Source organism: Leucoraja erinacea, chromosome 5 (genome assembly GCF_028641065.1).
Source record: "Leucoraja erinacea ecotype New England chromosome 5, Leri_hhj_1, whole genome shotgun sequence".
NCBI lineage: Eukaryota > Metazoa > Chordata > Chondrichthyes > Rajiformes > Rajidae > Leucoraja > Leucoraja erinaceus.
In genome coordinates, this window is record NC_073381.1 from 94349190 (window position 1) to 94364508 (window position 15319).

Here is a 15319-nt window from a genome sequence, read left to right on the forward strand (position 1 = left end):
AAGCAATATCATTGATAACCAGAGATCAGGGATTAAGTAGTAACCAGTAAGAGATGTTGGGATGGGGTAGTGGTGAGTATTGCTGATATGTGCACTGAATCGTTATGTCTCTGTGGCCCCAGGAAGACCCACGTGTACACATTCTAGTAGAAACATTGTGAACTGGTTAAGTTTTAGGAGACTGCTGTATGATTTTCTCAGCATGCCGACTGACAGAGATGTTTCTCTCATTTTGGTGCCTTGTAGGGTTCAAAGCGTATCCTAAGATCAAATGAATATCTTCTCCCACCTGGAGGCCTGATGGAGACTGATTTAGCACTCACCTTTTCCTTGCAGGTATCTACTACACAGTTTGTCTGTTGCGTTTTCAAGCAATACTGTGTGCTGTCTTATTTTTCAAGAGTAAGCGATGAGGTATATGCCACTCTCACACCTTGGTGGTAGGGAAGACAGTTTGCCCTCTTGTTGGATTATTCTTCACCTCAGCACCACTTTTCTGCACCAATCCCAAATACCTAATTCCACTAATCTATGAAAATGTATTAACCTCCAAACTTTTAAAGTAAACTAATGAACTATGCTTTTGTTTGTTAATGGGATGTGGCATTACTTGCAACGCCAATGTGTATCATCCATGCCTAAAGAAGATGTATTTAAGAGAGACATAAAGTGCTGGAGTAACTCAGCGGGTCGGGTTTGCCTACTCCTTGAGTTGCTCCAGCACTTTGTGTCTTTTTTTGTAAACCAGCACCTGCAGTTTGTTCTGTCTGTAGTCAAATGCGTTTAATTACTTAGATTTAAATTGCTCAGCTACCATTGTGGAATTTCCACTCATGTCCCTGGATCAATGGTGCAGAACTCAGGCTGCTAGTCCTTAACCACCATAGAGCTATACAGCAGGGAGACAGACTCTTTGGCCCAATTGTCCATGCCTACCATTATGTCTTTTTGAGCTAATCCCACTACCTCAGACATGCCACCATACCTGAATCACCATGGATAACTAGGGTCTTCCCTCTTCCGTTTTACACTGCGGCGGTTTTCTCATATCAGCGGGATTTGCTTGGGGATTCCCCAACCAGAAGACACATGTGGCTGTTGCTTGGTGTAGGGCGGGGGGGGGGGGGTCCCCGTTCCCCATTCCCCGTGCAGCTTACCATCAACTTACAGCGGACATTATCTAACAAGCCAACATATGGCTCTCCCACATCTTGGGGTTCAGCTAATTAAACTGCTGAAAATGTCGGCAAATCTTTGTCCTTTTTAGTGTTACTTTTAAGTGACTGATTTTAAGTTCCTCGAATATGAATTACTTAGCCGCCATGTGAAATCTGAGCGGATGCCTCTGGATCAGTGGTGCAGACCACTGGCTGCTAGCCCTTTACCATATTCTGCCACACCTGAATGAACAGGGACAACAAGGGTCTTGTTTCTTCTGCATTACAGAGGTGGAGGGGGCTCATCATTACAGTAGGTCCTGGACATTCATCCCAATAATGCAACAACTTAATTACCTCATTCACGTACCCCAAGACTTTGGGAAACATTTATTCTCTTTGGCATTTGTAAGAGGACGGGTGAAAGTATGCTGATGGGAGATGGTTTGGTGATTGAACTTGTTAGATGTCAGTGAGCGGGCAAATTCATAACGCTGACTCGGATCAACTGAAGGCTCTTTCATCTCTTTGCTCCATTATCAGTATCCCCATTTCCTGAAGAGGGACGCAAACAAACTACAAATTCTGCTACAGAGGAGGAAGAGGTATAAAAATCGCACCATCCTTGGCTACAAGACATTGGCGGCGGGGTCGATTGACATGGCTGAGGTGAGTCTTCGATTCCTGAGTTATTTTCTTTCTCACTCACAGCACAGCCTGCATTTATTGCTGCTCTTCCTGCCTCTTCTTATAAAGATCACCAGTTCCCTGTCCATAAGCAAGACATTGAGGTAATCCACTTGGGACCTGAAAAGAATAGATTAGATTTCTGTGTAACTAATAAATGTAACTAATAAAATACTGGCAGAACTGAAGACTTCAAGAGACAGGTATCCAGATTGTGTAAAATTCATAGACAGGTACAGAGAATTATCAGAAATCGGTTGGCATTTATTTTTAGCAGGCTGGGTTACAAATATTCTGTTGCAACACTAGTCATCGGCTACTCGTGTTGGAAGCACAAACTGAGGGGGACGGTATATTAGCCATGGAGGATGTGCAACCTAAATTTATTAGAATGGTACCTGGAATCACAGGGCTAAATTACCAGATGTTATTTCACAAACCAGGGTTGTATTCCTGGGAATTTAGTTGGTTTGGGAAAGAATGACGTGAGGTTTTCCAATATTGAGGGGAACTAGTTAGTCAGTGGAGAGTGAAACACTTTCAGCAGGTGGGGAATAGGGTATGGGACAGCGCTAGGTCTTGTGCACACAGAGGTCGGTGGGAGTTTCCTAACTGTCCTGCACTCAACCATAGAGGCTGAGCCAACTGTTAGCTTTAAATCAGAGGTTAAGATAAGTGTTAAATGATTCAGGGGAAAGGTGGAGAACTTGGAAGAGTCTCAGATCCATGAATATCCCATTAAATAAAGTTCCAGTGGGGGAAGTACTTCTGGCTGTCCCTGCCCTGTAGGTTTCCTGTAAGTTAAACTTATTACTATGAACTTAAATTGAAAGTCAAAAGCAAGGAGCAGAGGGGTCTCTCACAGACCTCCCCTTTCCACAGCTTTTTACAATCTTTCACTGACTTACAGTACCTGAATTCAACTATCAACTGAATCCTTAACAGTGTATTGAATCTAGGTTGCAGAACATGCTATCAGTTATTTTTGTAAAGCGTGGATAGCATTGACTCACCATAAAATATTTACCCCCACCTAATCTAGGCTACTTGGACTTGGAAAAGATTGCATTGTAGGCAGCCAATACTCTTGTTATTTTTACATTTATTAGCTGAGAAAGGTACAGATTTTATTTATTCAAAGGATGTGTTGCTGGCAAGGACAGCATTGCCCAGCCCAGATGCTTGATAGGCAGCTTCAGAAGGCAGTTAAGAGTTGAACACAAGGATGCCAACTCTGAGCAGGAAGTCAGTGATGACACAGTACCCAAATAGTCAAGAAGGATGGCAGATTTCCTTTGTAACAATGTGATTAGTTAATGGGTCTTTGTAACAAGGTGATTAGTTAATTGTCCCCATAGGTCATTTCAAATTGTATTCAATAATCGGGCAGCACGGTGGCGTAGCTGGTCGAGCTGCTGCCTCGACCCGGGTTCGATTCTAACCTCAGGTGCAGTCTGTGTGGAGTTTGCACGTTCTCCCTGTGAATGCATGGGTTTCTTTCAGGTGCTCCGGTTTCCTCCCTCATCCCGAAGATGCGCAGGTTTGTAGGTTAATTGGCCTCTAAAGTTGTCCTTGGTGTGTTGGGAGTGGATGAGAAAGTGGGATAACAGCACTAGTGTGAACGGGTGAGTGACAGTCAACATGGATACAATGGACCGAAGTATCTCGAAACTAAACTAAACTTGAGTTCAAATTCCTCAGCTCAGTCACGCAATTTGAATTAGATACTAGTCCAGTAACTTAGCCGCATTGGTACTGCATCCTGTATGCGATGGAGCTTCCCAGTTTTAAGCACATTACACAACAGGTTAGTGGCTGAAGCGTTAACTCTAATTCTCTCTCCACTGATGTTGCCTGCCTTGCTGGGTATTTCCAGCAGTTTCTTCTCTTATAGGCAAACACCAGATACCGGAACTAACCCATCCTAATCATTGATGCAAAGGCTTTGGGGAGTGTGCAAAAACTATTGATTGGAATAATTTCAGGGACGACAAGCTTGTGTCATGGGGTAATGCTGGGAAAGCCAGGATTGTTCAGCTGAAAGGAGATTTTGTGAGATGAGAGCAAAATGCACAGTAGTTAGAGAGGAGAAGTTCCTTTTGGGGTAAAAAAAACCCAAAAAACTCAGCTGGCCAGGCAGCATCTGTGGAGGGAAAGGAACAGATTTTTCGAGTCCGGACCTTTCTTCAGACTCTTCAGAAATGTCAATTTCCCTCCACAGATGCTAACTGACCTGCTGTTCCAACAACATTTCATTTTTTACTTAAGATTCCAGCATCTGCGATCTCTTATGAATCCTCGGATCCTTTTAGGGGAAGGATTAAGGACCACGGGGGCAGATATCAGATAGTGAACAAAAGGCGGCATGAGCTAAAGATGTTATACAGAATTTGAAACGTACTGTCTGACAGGGTGACAGAGGTATGTATAACTGGTGGCTGCAGATAGCAAAAGCTCATCAGGACTAATGAGAAAGACCAGGGGAATGCGCCTATTTCTCTGGTCATGCAGAGAGCCAGCAGGGATATGAAGAGCTAAGTGGATTCCCTCTGTTCTGTTACGATTCTGGGAATCATTCCGAGTTGCCTTTACATAACCTGTATCGTTCACCAAAAAGTCTCAACTCATCTCACACTCACTTTCTGCAAGTACTGCTGGACAGCCAATTCCAGCTTCCATCTACTCACCCTGGGAATATTCTGAATTTCCCTGGAGTAGCGGACCTCCCCGAGAGACCAGCTTCCTGCAGTCTGATGATTAGGCTGTGGTGTGAACTCTGGCATGTGGGGATTCTCCATGGTATATTGGGTGCTCTATGTGTTCTGCTGTGTGACAATGAGTACTTGGTGCAGGTTGACCTTTTCCCATTGGCAGGTGATGCAGCACCCAACTGATGATGGCCAGGTGCTTGGACTGAACTACAACATTAAAGAAGTGTCAGTGCGGGTCGCTGAGATTAGCATCTACTCCCTCTCCAGCCAACCGATCGATCATGAGGACGGCGGTGTACATGCAGGATCCAAGACAAAAGCTTCAGGTAGGTGATTGTTTGTAGATGCTGTCGGCTTTCTTAATGAAACATAGCAACATAGAAAATATGTTTTCTTCGAGCCAGCACTGCCATTCATTGCGATCATGGCTGATCGTCCCCACTCAGTAACCCGTGCCTGCCTTCTCCCCATATCCCTTGACTCCACTAGCCCCTAGAGCTCTATCTAACTCTCTCTTAAATCCATCCAGTGACTGGTCCTCCACTGCCCTCTGTGGCAGGGAAGTCCATAAATTCACAACTCTTTGGGTGAAAACATTTTTTTCTCACCTCAGTCTTAAATGGCCTCCCCTTTATTCTAAGACTGTGGCCTCTGGTTCTGGACTCGTCCAACATTGGGAACATTTTTCCTGCATCTAGCTTGTCCAGTCCGTTTATAATTTTCTGCTCAGACTAGATTTGAAACCACAGTCGGCATGAGACACGGTTTTTAGATGCATCACCAGCTCTGCCGGACTATCTAATGGCCTTTCAGGGGCCGTTGTTTCAAACAGATATACATCCAATCATGGGAATTCTCTGCCCAAAAAACTGCCGTGGCTGGACCATTAGTGTTATCCAAAGGCGAGGTAAATTATTTTTTGAGAGATCAGGAAATTGATGGAAAACAAGCACAGAAGAAGAGATAAACATGCAATGAGTTTAATAATGCTCCTCTGAGAAAGTGTTTTCTGTAGAAGGGTTTCGACCCGAAACGTTGCCTATTTCCTTCACTCCACAGATGCTGCCTCACCCGCTGAGTTTCTCCAGCATTTTTGTCTACCACAGAAGAAGAGTTGATCAGCTATGCTCATTGTATTGAATGGTGAGGCAGGCTTGAGGAGTTGTTTGTGTTAGAAGGAACTGCAGATGCTGGTTTTAACCGAAGAGCGACACAAAAAGCTGGAGTAACTCAGCGGGACAGGCAGCATCTCTGGAGAGAAAGAATGACAGAAGGAAGTATTCTCGACCCCAAACGTCACCCATTCCTTCTCTCCAGAGATGCTGCCTGTCACGCTGAGTTACTCCAGCTTTTTGTGTCTATCTTGAGGGGTTGTTTTCTATTTTCATCTGTTCTAAAGGTCTCTAGGCTAACCCGATTCAGATACGTAGAGCATGACCCAGGAGAATCAGTGATTATGACCAGAAAGCAACTCCCCACAGTTCCTGATAAGTTTTACCTGCAGAATGAGGACTTGTGGAATTCTGAGAGTAATTCATGCAAAGTAGACCCTCCCACAGTGTAGCGCTCACACAATACGGTGCTCTCTTAGTACTGCTCGTCTTGCAATACAACCCCCTCTCCCCCACATTATTTCCCCCATGGTACTCCCTCTGCACTGCCCCTGCCACAGTTGTACCTCCTCAGTACATTCCCTTATCACACAGTGCTCACTCAGCCCTGTCCCTCCCACTATGCAGCGACCCTTCGTCACTGAGCCTCCCACAGTGGTACTGGTATTAGAAACATAGAAACATAGAACATAGGTGCAGGAGTAGGCCATTCGGCCCTTCGAGCCTGCACCGCCATTCAATATGATCATGGCTGATCATCCAACTCAGGATCCTGTACCTGCCTTCTCTCCATACCCCCGACCCCTTTAGCCACAAGGGCCACATCTAACTCCCTCTTAAATATAGCCAATGAATGAATCAATCAATCAAATCAGTTTTATTCGTCACTTGAACTGGCCTCAACTGCCTTCTGTGGCAGAGAATTCCACAGATTCACCACTCTCTGTGTAAAAAAAAGATTTTTTCATCTTGGTCCTAAAAGACTTACCCCTTATCCTTAAACTGTGACCCCTTGTTCTGGACTTCCCCAACATCGGGAATAATCTTCCTGCATCTAGCCTGTCCAACCTCTTAAGAATTTTGTGCGTTTCTATAAGATCCCCCTCAATCTTCTAAATTCTAGCGAGTACAAGCCGAGTCTATCCAGTCTCTCTTCATATGAAAGTCCTGCCATCCCAGGAATCAGTCTGGTGAACCTTCTCTGTACTCCCTCTATGGCAAGAATGTCTTTCCTAAGATCAGTATTGTCTTATTGTCACAGAGATATGGTGAAAAACTTTTTTTTGTGTGGCCATCCGTGCAAATCATACTATGCATGAGAATATCAGGTAGCTCAAAAGGGAAAATAAACCGAGCACATAATACAATGTTACAGGTACAGGTACAGAATCCCCCCCCCCCTCACTGCCCCACACAGAGTGTGGTGCTCCTTCAAATCTGGCCCTCAGAGAGTGCAGCTCTCCTTCAGTAATGCTCCTCGGAGAAAGCGTTGCTTCCTTATTAGCACTGTCTTGGTATTGGCATCTTTGCCAGTGTTCATTCCCTTTCACTTTAGACCTTTGACAATGCTGCCCCTCCAGATTGTTCGCTCAGTACGTCCCTTTCAATTTAAAATATTGCTTTGAAGTGGAGTGACAATGATAGAGTTTGTAACTTTCCATTCTTACAGTGAGCTCGTTGAATTCAGCTGTCCTTGTTCACTTGAGCCAGTTGACGGTGATAGGAAACAGCTCTTGGCAGCCCCCTGGTGTCTTCAGATAAAGCAATGTTAGTGGTGATGTGGAAACATTATTCCAACCAGAACATACGGATTCTATGATGATGCAGTTGGAAAAATGACCTCGTTCATTGCTGGGTGGTAAAATATATCTTATCTAATACCTTGCAGATCGATCTCCTGACATGGATAACTACTCTGAGGAAGAAGATGACAGCTTTTCCTCTGAGCAGGAGGGCAGTGACGACGCTGTACCGAGTCAGGTAGTGGAATACTCACAGTTTTCAAACGCTTGTGGCTTCAGCAGATATTGCTGCGATATGGACTCTGAAAAGATCTAAAATCCGTGTGGTGAAAGGGGCAGTAGTGCAGCGGTTTAAAACTAGCTGAAAGACAGGAAAGCAGGGCTTTTCCTACTTCCTGCTTCTCACATCTAGAGCACTGCTCTTACAGATATATTTATTGATGACTTGGTCTTAGCTCTATGGAACACACTCACTCGCAGGGCTTTTCATTGAAATAAAATTCAGAATACACCAAACAGAAAGAATCATCGCAGACATCAGGAGAAAGGTCAGGCAGGTCACATGACAGTTGAAATATAACTTCAATAAATGGTGTGATGTATCTTGATAGAATGAATGAAGAAATATGGTATATAGCGAATGAGGCAATTATAGAGGGCTGCACAATGAGACATATCCGACTGGAAATCTATCCTCCATAAGTTGGCGCTTTCCCTGGGTGACAATGTCAGTTTGTCAGTATAGAGAGCAGCCGGCCTGCCTCTGGTCCTGTTAGGACTCCCTCTGATTTGTGTCTTGTGGCTGTGTCTAGGATTTATACGATGAAGACGATGAACTGCGGAAAGCCAAAAAGACGCGACGGAAGATGATGCGGGCCACCTCGATGACGCGGGTAACTCCAACTGTGAATCTGTAAATGCAGACTGTGCCGAAACTGGCCCTCATCATCTCACCATGATTGGCTGCTGTGTGCGTGTGTGGGGACAGCAGATGATCTGTGATTAGCCTTGTATGTGGGCCACATCTGTCGTTCACCTGAGGCATTAGACTGTACAATGCCCTCCATAATGTTTGGGACAAAGACCCATCATTTATTTATTTGCCTATGTACTCCATAATTTGCGATTTGTAATAAAAAATATATAACGTGGTTGAAGTGCACATTATAAGATTTTATTAAAGGGTGTTTTTATACATTTTGGTTTCATCATGTAGAAATTACAGCTGTGTTTATACATAATCTCCCCATTTTCAGGGCACCATAATGTTTGGGACACATGCTTTGTAACATGTGTTTAAATGCCTCCTTAATGTAGATATAAGAGATCTCTCAGCACCTAGTCTTTCCTCCAGTCTTTCCATCACATTTGGAAACTTTTATTGCTATTTATCAACATGAGGACCAAAGTTGTGCCAATGAAAGTCAAAGAAGTCATTATGAGACTGAGAAACAAGAATAAAACTGTTAGAGACATCAGCCAAACCTTAGGCTTACCAAAATCAACTGTTTGGAACATCATTAAGAAGAAAGAGAACACTGGTGAGCTTACTAATCGGAAAGGAACTGGCAGGCCAAGGAAGACCTCCACAGCTGATGACAGAAGAATTCTCTCTATACTAAAGAAAAATCCAAAACACCTGTCCGACAGATCAGGAACACTCTTCAGGAGTCAGGTGTTGATTTGTCAATGACCTCTGTCTGCAGAAGACTTCATGAACAGAAATACAGAGGCTACACTGCAAGATGCAAACCACTGGTTCGCCGCATAAATAGGATGTCCGGGTTACAGTTTGCCAAGAAGTACTTAAAAGATCAACCACAGTTCTGGAAAAAGGACTTGTGGAAAGATGAGATGAAGATTAACTTATATCAGATAGATGGCAAGAGCAAAGTATGGAGGAGAGAAGGAACTGCCCAAGATCCAAAGCATACCACCTTATCTGTGAAACACGGTTCAGATTCATATTCATATTCAATCTCATTGTGCAGTGTACAGTACAGAGACAACGAAATGCAGTTAGCATCTCACCCAGAAGAGCGAACATAGAATAATGAGCAATAAAATATATATATGTACATACAGTAGTAGTAGTGCATTTTCTGGGGGAAGGAGTGTCCGGGGGGGGGGGGGGGGTGACTGGCAATCACCAAGGTGCAGAGTTAAGTAGTGTAACAGCCGCAGGGAAGAAACTGTTCCTGAACCTGCTGGTCCGGCAACGGAGAGACCTGTAGCGCCTCCCGGATGGGAGGTGGGGACGATGGTGGGGATGTTATGGCCTGGGCATGTATGGCTGCTGAAGGTACATGCTCACTTATTTTCATTGATGACACAACTGCTGATGGTAGTAGCATAATGAATTCTGAAGTGTATGGACACAATCCTATCTGCTCAAGTTCAAACAAATGCATCAAAACTCATTGGCCAGCAGTTCATTCTACAGCAAGACAATGACCCCGAACCTGCAGCTCAAGCAACAAAGGAGTTTTTTAAAGCTAAAAAATGGTCAATTCTTGAGTGGCCGTCAATCACCCGATCTAAATCCAATTGAGCACGCCCTTTATATGTTGAAGAGAAATCGGATTGGGACGAGCCCCCAAAACAAGCATAAGCTAAAGATGGCTGCAATACAGCATCACCAGCCAAGACACCCAGCAACTGGTGATGTCCATTAATTGCAGACTTCAAGCAGTCATTGCATGCAAAGGATATGCAACAAAATACTAAACATGACTACTTTCATTTACATGACATTGCTATGTCCCAAGCATTATGGTGCCCTGAAATAAACATTGCTGTAATTTCTACATGGTGAAACCAAAATGTATAAAAACGGCCTTTATTAAAATCTGACAATGTGCACTTTAACCATATGGGTCTATTTTACTATTCCAATTCTCAAATTGTGGAGTACAGAGGCAAATAAATAAACGATGGGTCTTTGCCCCAAACATTATGGAGGGCACTGTATGAATAAATGTAGCTGCAGGGAGGAGGACACAACTGTCCCCTCAGATGCACGTTGAAATAAACAAGCAAACCGCTGGGCAGTGTTTGAAGGTGAGCAGGAACTGCCCCCTCATGTTTCAGGACACCAACAATGGACCACCCTGGGGAGGCAGGTTTCCCTGGCTAGTTTAATGATCAGACCAAGAAAACCCACAGCCATTCTGTTAATGGTGCACAAAGTGACAAGGCAACCCTGTAACTGTATTCCCAATGGGGCATACAAGAGGAAGGGGGAGGACAGCATTTGGGACAGGAATGGAAGGCAAAGGAGAGGATAGAAGGGAGGTGAAGAAATTAAAGAGGAAGAGAGGAGGGGGTGGAGAGGAAAGTGAAGGAGAGGATGAAGTGAGGGGGAGACTGGAGGGAAAGGGGGATCCACTACGGCAAAGAAGAAAATCTACATTTGGGGCATAGAGTCATACAGCACAGAGACATGCCTTGTGGCCCATTATGTCCATGCCAACCAAGATGCCCCATCTATGCTCGTGCCACCAGCCTGCGTTTGGCCCATATCCTTCTCAACCTTTGTGGTGCTTGGTTAACATGGAACATTTTCAATTGAAAATCTCTTAATAGGTTTGCCCAAGTAGTATTCCCACCTTCCTCTTAAAGCCACCGGGAGTATGCAATGGGAAGACTATCACCACCTCAGGGTGAGTGAGGTGAATATTACTTTAACTCTAAAACTGGAGACTGCTCTCTTGCATCTGGGTCGGGAAGATGCCAGGGTCACTGGCCATAGTGGGTGCCAGCTGGAATGATAGGGCCTTTGGGGAAGATTGGGTGTATGTTAACCCTTCAATGTCAAGCCAGCCTTCACAGTGTTTCCCACGAATCACCACCGCTATGCCTGGAAGACATGGGGTTTCTCACTTCACTGGCAGAGATAGATATTTTTTTGATTTGTTTGGGTGTCAGGGGTTATAGGGAGAAGGCAGCAGAATGGGGTTGAGGAAAAGATAGATCAGCCATGATTGAATGGCGGAGTAGACGATGGGAAGAATAGCCTAATTCTCCTCCTATCACTTCTGATCTTACTGCAGGGGAACCTGTCTGAAATATTAAAAGCTGGAACACAAACACACACCTGTCTTCCATCCTGCTTTGTAAGACTGGGAGGATGGGGAGATGTTGTCTTAGTCTAAGCCTTTTGCTTTGTATCCCGCAGGGACATATCCATTCTTTACAACCCCATGGCCACTTTGAGTAAGAGGATTACTGAGATCTCCAGTTGATCACCCAGCAGTGCTAACTTGTGACAGATGTATGGGTATGACCAGGAGGCCTTTGCAGCTGCACTCTTCCTTGTCCATTTTGGTGGAAAGAATCTAACCGAGATGGTGGGTTAAAATTGAAAGAGGAAGTTGCCTTTCACTCTGGTGTGACGTGGTGATGCTCAGACCGCCACCTTTGCAAACCAGGTCTTTTCCTCATGCAATAAGATGCAATTTCAACCACAGTTGACACTGTTTTCTCCTCTCTCTACTTTAGCAACCCAACTTCAAGCAGAAGTTTGTTGCTTTACTGAAAAGATTCAAAGTGACAGATGAGGTATGTACTATGTGGGATGGGTCAGTTGTAACCTCTGTAGTCTGAGTAAGCACTGAGCACTTGATGGAGTAGACACAAAGTACCGGAGTAACTCAGCGGGTCAGGCAGCATCTCTGGAGAACATGGATAGGTGACCATGTTAGGACCATTCCTCAGACTGATCATGGAGGTGGGGGGCTGGAAGAGAGGATACAGGTGAGGGAGGGGGGGTGGGGGGGGATTGATAGGCAGATGGTTGGACAAAGACCAGAGATTAAAAGGCGTAAGATAAGTTACAATATTGAAACCAGAGGAAGGAGTGTAGTGGAAAAGGAGGGGGAGGGGAGAAATAGGTGCGAGGGAAGAGAGGGAGGAAAGAAAGGGGAGGGATGTAAAAATCAACTTTCATGAATCCCCAGAAGAGATCCCAATTATCCAAATACCTGAGATAGACACAAAGTGTTGGAGTAACTCAGCGGGACAGGCAGCATCTCTGGATAGAAGGACAGGTGACATAGAAACATAGAAAATAGCTGCAGGAGTAGGCCATTCGGCCCTTCGAACCTGCACCGCCATTCAATATGATCATGGCTGATCATCCAACTCAGTATCCCGTACCTGCCTTCTCTCCATACCCCCTGATCCCCTTAGCCATAAGGGCCACATCTAACTCCCTCTCAACTACCCTCTGTGGCAGAGAATTCCAGAGAATCACCACTCTCTGTGTGACCTTTCGGATTGAGACCCTGCAGAATCTGCAGTTCCTTCCTACACATCCAAATATCTAAATCCCATCCCCCTGTACCAACTCCTCAGTCGCACATACACCTGTCCTATCTTCGTTAGGTAGATACAAAATGCTGGAGTGAATCAGCGGGTGAGGCAGCATCTCTGGAGAGAAGGAATGGGCGACATTTCGGGTCGAGACCCTTCGTCCGACTGATGTCAGGGGAGGGGGTGGGACAAAGATAGAATGTAGTCAGAGACAGTAAGACTGGTAGGGGAACTGGGAAGGGGAAAGGGATGGAGTTAGAAAGTAAGGGCGATCTGGTTAGAGAAGTCAATGTTCATACCACTAGGGTGTAAACTACTCAAGCCTAATATGAGGTGTTTTCTATGAAATATGTCCTATCCTCCTATTCTTATTATCACAAACACTTGCCACCTTTTGCCTAACTCCCTATATTTATTCTGCAAGACCTCATCCCTTTTCCTACCTATATCATTTGTACCATTGTGCATAGCTCACCCTCTTCCTTAAGAATATACTGCAACCGCCTCTAGACGCTGACACCAGGGAGGCAGCACAACATCCTGGAGTCTTGTTTGCTGCAACAGCATCTTCTGCCTGTCCACCTCACTAATGTGCCTCCAATCACTGTCACTCTGCCTGACCTCATCCTGCTCCACTGTTGCTGAAGAGCCAAACCTGACACCACAGACCTGACTGGTGTTCTTTGAGCAACTCCCGCAACAGTGTCAAAAGGGTATACTTGATTTGGAGGGGAATGGCCATGGGAGATTACTGCAGTCTCTGCCTACACTCAGCTGGCACAAAGTTACAAGCAGAGATTTGGGGCAGTTCACTAACCAGTGTGTAAAGAGGAAAGGCAGAGAGGTTGAGGGAGGAAATTCTAGATCTTAAGACCCAGGCACCGAAGGAGCGGTTAACGTCTGGGATGATTAAGAGGCTAGAAATAGTGGAGCATAGAGATTATAGATTATAGAGTGGTGGGATAACAGAGGTAGGAAGGGCTGAGGCAATGAAGACTATGTAGAGGATTGTTTAACTAGAATCCAGAGCAGGTGAACAAGCACTGGGACAGAGGTGAACATGGGCAACTGTGCATCAGAAGGAAGAGGCAGATGACCAGGGGAGCAATGAGGTTAGTCAAGTCGAATTGAAGAATGCAGGTGAACAGAGGGATCTGGGAATAACTGTGCACAGTTCCCCAGAAAGTGGAATCTCATGTAGATAGGGTGGTAAAGAAAGCTTTTGGTGTGCTGGCCTTTATAAATCAGAGCATTGAGTATAGAAGTTGGGATGTAATGTTAAAATTGTACAAGGCATTGGTGAGGCCAATTTTGGAGTATGGTGTACAATTTTGGTCGCCTAATTATAGGAAGGATGTCAACAAAATAGAGAGAGTACAGAGGATATTTACTAGAATGTTGCCTGGGTTTCAGCAACTAAGTTACAGAGAAAGGTTGAACAAGTTAGGGCTTTATTCTTTGGAGTGCAGAAGGTTAAGGGGGGACTTGATAGAGGTCTTTAAAATGATGAGAGGGATAGACAGAGTTGACGTGGACAAGCTTTTCCCACTGAGAGTAGGGAAGATTCAAACAAGGGGACATGACTTGAGAATTAAGGGACTGAAGTTTAGGGGTAACATGAGGGGGAACTTCTTTACTCAGAGAGTGGTGGCTGTGTGGAATGAGCTTCCATTGAAGGTGGTGGAGGCAGGTTTATTTTTATCATTTAAAAATAAATTGGATAGTTATATGGACGGGAAAGGAATGGAGGGTTATGGTCTGAGCGCAGGTATATGGGACTAGGGGAGAGTACGTGTTCGGCACGGACTAGAAGGGTTGAGATGGCCTGTTTCCGTGCTGTACTTGTTATATGGTTATATGAATGTGGAAGCACAAAGACATGGAAGAAGAATGGAGAGGATCTCAATCAGAGGAAATCTGTTGTAGCTAGAGTTAGCAATGAAGAAGACCGTGCTTTGACATACCTGGCGAGGCAGGTGGGGCTGAGATTGTTTTCCAGAATGGAGTTGCTGCCAAATGGGGTTGGGCAATGTGAATAACAGAGAGTGCCACCTGGAAGCATTACAGCAGCTCAGGACTTCCTAAAGCAATGTACTCCCAGTGAAACGCTTAGAAAGTGTGGTCACCGTTGAAATGTGTGACACACATCAGCCAATGTGTAGAGCCAGCCCTTCTAGAGCTCTCACACTTCTGTGGAATAGTTTTGTGGCATTTATACAACTGCCAGAGCCATGATTTAATTTCTCATTTGTAAATCGGCAACTCCCATTGTGGTGTTCCCTCAGTACAGCCCCTTCCACCTGCGCCACTCTGTTCCCCCAGTACTGTAGTTCCCACAGTGTGTAGTGCTCCTTCACAGTGCAGCGCTTCCTCACCACCCTTCCCACAGCGCAGCTTTCCCTCATCACCCCTTCCACAGGGCGACGTTCCCTCAACACGCCTCCCACAGTGCAGCACTTTCTCAATGCTCACCTTTTGAGGGTGCAGAGTCTCTGGATGCTGCAGAGAGATTCCGAGCTCCATTTGAATCTCTGGATCAGTCCGAGCCACTTGGGGAGTAACATGATGGCTTCACCACCCACAGCAAGCGATGCCTC

At 45.1% G+C, this 15319-nt stretch overlaps 1 protein-coding gene across 9 annotated transcripts in view; it reads left to right on the plus strand.

The window, feature by feature from the left end:
* LOC129697600 (phosphofurin acidic cluster sorting protein 2-like) overlaps nucleotides 1-15319 on the plus strand; it is a 154483-nt gene that overhangs the window by 89378 nt on the left and 49786 nt on the right. For 7 of the 9 annotated variants that reach the window (XM_055636289.1, XM_055636291.1, XM_055636290.1 and 4 more), the window contains 6 exons: nucleotides 247-336; nucleotides 1701-1826; nucleotides 4719-4881; nucleotides 7556-7647; nucleotides 8222-8302; nucleotides 11910-11969. In XM_055636289.1, coding sequence (XP_055492264.1) covers nucleotides 247-336; nucleotides 1701-1826; nucleotides 4719-4881; nucleotides 7556-7647; nucleotides 8222-8302; nucleotides 11910-11969 — 612 coding nt within the window. The remainder of the gene's footprint in view (nucleotides 1-246; nucleotides 337-1700; nucleotides 1827-4718; nucleotides 4882-7555; nucleotides 7648-8221; nucleotides 8303-11909; nucleotides 11970-15319) is intronic. The other 2 variants (XM_055636292.1, XM_055636297.1) reach the window with 1 other exon arrangement.